General features: G+C 36.3%; 1 protein-coding gene across 1 annotated transcript; it reads left to right on the forward strand.

The window, feature by feature from the left end:
- The first annotated feature begins 101 nt into the window (after positions 1-101).
- Positions 102-5530, forward strand: LOC121964054 (splicing factor 3B subunit 1-like). The gene is made up of 4 exons (XM_042514283.1): positions 102-157; positions 2096-2268; positions 3040-3141; positions 4044-5530. Exons 1-4 carry the CDS (start codon positions 130-132, stop codon positions 4242-4244), a joined length of 504 nt encoding a protein of 167 aa, XP_042370217.1. The 5' UTR covers positions 102-129; the 3' UTR covers positions 4245-5530.
- Positions 5531-6370: the final 840 nt, after the last annotated feature.

A 6370-nucleotide genomic window follows, 5' to 3' on the forward strand; every position in this document is an offset into this window, starting at 1 on the left:
GAACATTACTTATAAAAATAAAAATAATAAAAACCTGGGAAAACTGATCTGAGAACAGCTGGAGCGACAGAAGGAAGGAAGTCTGGATTAACACACTTCCGGTCTCAGAGTCGAACAACCACCACCAAAATGGCGAAGATCGCCAAAACGCACGAAGGTAAATTACTTCCAAAAATGAATTAACGGCGTCTTTTCTCGGGGACCTTTTTATGATATTGTGTGAACAGAATTACGTAGTAACTGCTGTAGTCCGTGGGGTTCATCCTGGTGCATGAATTTGGTGTTTTTTACGCGATAAGCGGCGGGCCGTGCTGCGACGCAACGCGGACGGTTTGGATAATGGCGCTGGGTGCTAACTGTTAGCTTGATAGTTAGCCACCGTCCCCCACCTTTTATGTAATATACATGTAACCTCGCCACTAAACCCACTGTCCCGTTTCGTATTTTAAACTCAAGACCATGTTTGAGTGAATAACTACCTCCAGTGCATCGCGTTTTAATGTTTTTAGTGCTAATATGGTCGTCACATAGCTAACCCAATTAGCTTTATTTTAACAACAGTACTCGACCACACGTTTCACTCAGCAGGCAAATATTAAGCTCTTTGTCTAATGTTAAGTGTTATTACCTCTGAGTCATGTTTACAGTGATGGAGAAAATACTCAAATCCTTAAGTCAAAGTAGAAATACACTATAAAAATACTTAATTTCAAAATCTCATTCTACATTGAAGATGGTCTTTAACAATAAGTAAAACCTGGAAAACGAACCAAAAATAATGGAAGTGCAGAAAAAACAAACTTCCACGTGAGTGTTATTTTATGTATCATCAGATTATTACTACTCACGCATTAATTCATGTAGCGTTATTATTAGTTGAGATGGAGCTCACAACTATCTTTTTTAAGTCAAACTAAAACTTTATTATTATTAACATTATTAATGAGTCCACTGACTATTTTCTCCACTATTAGATTGTTGTTGGTTTTTGAAAAATAATTTCAGTAAACATTTAGAAATTCCATTAATGCAAAGGTGTTATGTATTTCATAGCACGTTTCATACTCAAAAGGCAATAGTTTCACTTACAAACACAACCACATTTACAGAGCAGTTAAATGTTAAGCTTTTAATCATCTACTTAAGTACAAATACCACACTGTAAAAATACTCCAGTGCAAGTTGAAGTTCTGCATTACTTAATTAAAAGTGTGTATAGGGGATATGTATCAAAACTATGTTTCCCAAAGCAGAGAAATGTTCACTGTTACTGTAATACTATTTTATCAACCATCATCACATCATTTCACATTAATTACTACTTTAGCTACAGTTATTACTCACATATTGATGCATTTGCTGTCGTAGTTTGTTGAGATGAAGCTCAGAAATATTTTGTATCAACTTTCATAATCATTATTTTCCTAATGGATTAATCTGCTGATTATTTTCTCCACCATTTGGCAAGACAAATGAATTATAAAGCACATTTCATTCACATAGTGCTCTACAGATTAGTCATGTCAAGTCAAAATTCATTATAGCCCCATCACAAAGCATGCCTCAAAGTTATATTATCTATAAAGTCCAATATTACAGTTTGATGAAGTTCCAAGTGGCTTTACACCCAATGGCACAATTCCAGCAGTTCAACAAACTGTTAAATTAATCAAAATATTTAAATGTATAAGGTGCTACTATTGTTTTTTTTTTTTTACATAAACAATGCAGAGAGTTAATTTATTGATCATTTGTTGCAGCTGCACTTGTTATTAAAAAACATCATTCATTTGCTCTGTGTGCAAAACTTTAACATGTAAAGTAAAGTTGTTCAATAAATGAAATGGAGTAAAAATTACAATATTTCTATTTGAGATCCAGAGAAGTAGAAATAAAAACAAAGTGGCATTAAAAGATAGATGAAAAGATAAAATAGATCCTCAAATGTGTACTTGAGCACAGCAATTGAGTAAATGTACTTGGATATATTCCAGCGCTGCCTCTGAGAAATTAGCATTTAATAGTGGAAATTATAGTTGTTTTGTACTTTATTATGTATTTTCTAACTCTTGTTTGTTTCTTCATTTCTCTGCAGATATTGAGGCCCAGATCCTGGAGATCCAGGGGATGAAGGCCACCCTGCTGGAGGAAGGAGAGCAGGGAGTGGGTCTGGACTCCACTGGCTTTTATGACCAGGAGATCTATGGAGGCAGCGACAGCCGCTTCGCTGGATATGTCACTTCCATCGCCGCCAATGAACAGGAGGATGTGAGTATTTTCATACGCAGGGACATGGATATATTTCCCCTGAGCAGTTGCAAAGAGTCGGCTTGATTGAATCACTATGATGTAATCAACAAAAGTCACTTTCGGGTAGAAAACTGGCTACTGTTTTGAATTAAGCAGATATGTAAATGTGGCAGACTTGTTTATTTCTGCAGTCATTTTCAGTCGCAACTGTAACATATAAAAATATAGAGTTAAACATGGTGGTCCTTCCTGTCTGATGTTTCTGTTGTGCTTACTTTATGAAGTGTGTTGCTTAGTTATTGATAAACCAAATCCAATCCAAATTTTCTCTTCTGTTTAATTATGTCTTAGTCTGGCCTCTGTTCAGCATTATTGACTAACTTCAGTGTGTGTTTGTAAGGTGCTTTATAAATATAGTTGTAGTTATTATTATTGAAAAGTGCTAACCGCCTTTTAATGTAAGCACCTCCCTCAGTGGTTAGGGTTTAGGGTTTTTTTAGGTGGCCTAAAACTTGTCAATTAGGCAGAGTTTGCTTAGTGCCGTCTGATTATTTGTACGTGAAGTGGCGGTTTTCTACCCAGAAGTTATTGTAAATAAACATTGTGATTCGGATTATAGATCTGAATTTATCTAAATAGTGTCAATATAATGATACTTTCACTGTTGCAATTCCACAGTTGTATTTTTGGAGCTTGACTGCTCCCCTTTGCTTGTTGCATATGAGCTAGGAGAGTCTTGCCATTTTGGTGAGATTTGACTAGACTCCTGTTTCTCTTTCTTTTTTTCAGGATGATGAAGAAGATTCATCTACAAGCTTGCTGGGACAAAAGAAGCCGGGGTACCATGCACCAGTGGCGATACTCAATGCCATTCCTCAGTCAGACGAGCAAGTATGTGTTGATTTACTGTCTTAACCCGCTTTGATGTCACACACTCATATCGCTCTGTGCATCAAGTGTGCCTCTCAAGATAAAGCTTTAAAAAATATTCTACATTAATCTTATGGTCTGCTTTCATTGAGTTCATTTTTAACAAACATCAGTCCTAATCATAAATATCAAATATTCATTCATTTTCAGAATTTTAACCCTTTAAATGCAGTTTTTTGTCATGATGCCACTTTCTTTTTAAGTTTAAAAAAACACTTAAAAACAATTATTTCCAATATTCTACATGCTAAGTAATTTTGATTATCACAGCCTAGGACATGTCAATGATTAGCAGCAACATTGATTTTCATACATTATTTTTTTTTTTTTGCAGTGTCAAATACTCACACTAATACCACCCTGCACACAAAGTGCGCTTTTCAAAATCAGGCTATTAAAAATATCATACATTAATATGATTTCATACTTTCATTGAGTTTATTTTTTTTTAACCGACGTCAGTCCTAATCATAAATATCAAATATTTATAAATTTTCAGATTTTTGACCCTTTAAATGCCATTTTTTGCATGATGCCGCTATATTTTTAGATTGGGGAAAAAAATATTTTTTTTTAAATATAATACATGCAAAGTAGATTTTTTTTTTGACGATCAAAAATTGCTGTTTTAAATGGGTTTCAACGGCACATTTTTGCACTTAACAGTCTGAATATAACAATTTATTTTCCACAGTGTATTTTAGACTCATGGACACAGCCAAAACAAAAAAAAGAAGAATGCATAAAATGTGCTAAACAGCCCTTAAGAGTTAAATATATTTAAATCCCTGTGTTCTTGTTGTTAAATCATTTTTTCATATTAGAAATAGACTGAAACTCGTCTCCCTGTCTTCGTTTTGCAGTACGACCCATTTGCAGAGCATCGTCCGCAGAAGATCGCGGAGCGGGAAGATGAATACAAAGCCCGGCGCAGACAGATGATCATCTCACCTGAGCGTCTCGACCCTTTTGCAGACGGTAAATTTTGCTTTTTTTCGACTTCATTATACCTTCCTCATTTCCTTTCCCTTTTCACGGTTCACTTTTTTGTGACCCCACCATGACTACCAATGGTTTCACACCCATAGTTTTTCTGTTTTAACCCTTCGACCACAATGCAATAGCTCGCTTCCCAGACTTCCGCCTTCCCGGTGGTCAATCCTCTGTGGTCCAAGTACATATTGTGTCATTTTTTTCTTCTACATTTGCAGCAAATGTCAGTGTGGGCCCAAAGTTATATATTTTCATGCCTTTAATCTGCATTTTGTGTATCAAATACAGCTAAACCCACTGTGGGGTTGCCATGCCTTTCATAGGGAGAGGTGGTTAGGTGTTGAATGTTCAAGGGGGGTATTTCACCTAACAAACGTGGGTAGCAGATAGGTTGTGTGTGAGTCGAAGGGTTAATAATTTCATGTGAGTGTCAGCCTAAATAATGATGGGAAACGGCAGTGTCCGCTTGTCCTAGTATGTGAGGATGAGAAATGTAAGCTTTAGGGTTAGTTTTGGTGTAATTCACCTGTAAATAAACTGCTATTCCACGCTGAGCTCAGTAACAGATGAGACACAACAACCTGCTCGCTTATAGGCGTTAGATCCAGAGACAGGCAGTGTAAAGAAATATGCTTTGTCAGGAGCCTTAGGGTAACTTATATCAGGGCTGAATATATAGGGCTGGGCGATATGGCTAAAATTGGCTAAAAATCCAGATTCATTCATATTGATCGATATTGATAATTATGTACCAAAAAAAAGTCAGAGTTTAAGAAACCTTACTTTTTACTGTAGTTTAAACTATTATTTATTGTCTGAACATAAGAACATAAAAATACTCATTAAGCACTGAGAAGGGTTTTGTGTTTTAATTTTGGCTTAGGTGAGGGACACACATCTTTATCTAAAATCACAATATCTGGATATTTGGATATTTTCTCTGATTTACCAACACAGTAGCTGATGGAGGCAGCAGTAGAGGAGCAGCTCCTTCGTTCAGTGGAGTGAAAGAGTGTTTTTCTCACAGGAGTCTGCTGTTTTTGTTATATGGCTTCACCTTCTGCACATCGCTAATGGAAGATTTGTTGAAGAATTACTTTTATCACTATAGAGGAAAATAGTATTGAGATAATTCTCATTACCGTTTTATTGCCCAGCCCTAGTTATATAATAACATAACATTACAGCCATTATGAGGCTGGCTTTATCTTCCCATTTTCTCTTAGTCTGGGCTGTAATTTTAAAGTCTCGGGGTAACTGAACCTCCTCTGTTGGCCGGTTAGACTGATTCGAGGTCTTTGGCCTCAGCATAGGACTTGACTAACTAATTATGTCTTTCTTTGTGTGGACAGTAGGGGTGGGTTATTTATTGAATATACTCGAGGTATTGCGGCTTGTTCCATGTGCTATATATAAGATGACTACATCCAATAATAATTGTCACATTGTTTTTATAAGCCACTAGCGTTTTGGTTCTCCTACGGCTCTCCGCCTCTTACAGACACACACACACAAAGCAGGGCTTTTGCAGAGCTCCAGAACGTAACTATTTAATCACACATTGCGACCATATTGCACCACTGCGACTTGCAAATACCATTAATAACTAAACTAGAGAGCTGTGAGCGTGTTTCCAGCTTACAGAGAATAAATAATCACATTTAATGGCACTGCGGTAACAGTCTAACGTAATCAGTGGTAGTGGTGTAAGCTGGTGAGGCATGTATTTGTATCTGCAGAGGTCTGATCGCAGCTTTTTAGTCACATTTTGTGACCATGGAGCACCAGTTAGTCTCGCAAACATTAGTAAAATATGACCTTAAGAGCTGTTAGTTTGTTGCCCGCTCACAGTGAATGAATCCTCAGGGTTAAAGGCGCCGTGCTAATGCTAACATCCAGCTGTTGACCAGCAGCTCCAAGTCCATAACAAAAACCTCAAGCTTCCAGCCCAAGACAAGCCAGGTCCTTCAAAGTAAAAGCACCATGGGTCCAGCTTTGATTTATTTAATTATAACAATCTGTTTAAAAGTACTTTATTTAACTTCCGTATAACCATATTTTATTTAATGTTATTATAACAGTAGTGTATTCAGCTTTATTATTTAACAGTAGCTACTTTATCTAATTTACTGTAACATTCAACTACAATTAAAAATATTGTGTATCGTGATATAGCCTTAAAATATTATATTATTAT

This window comes from Plectropomus leopardus, unplaced genomic scaffold, assembly GCF_008729295.1.
Source record: "Plectropomus leopardus isolate mb unplaced genomic scaffold, YSFRI_Pleo_2.0 unplaced_scaffold13829, whole genome shotgun sequence".
Taxonomy (NCBI): Eukaryota; Metazoa; Chordata; class Actinopteri; order Perciformes; family Serranidae; genus Plectropomus; species Plectropomus leopardus.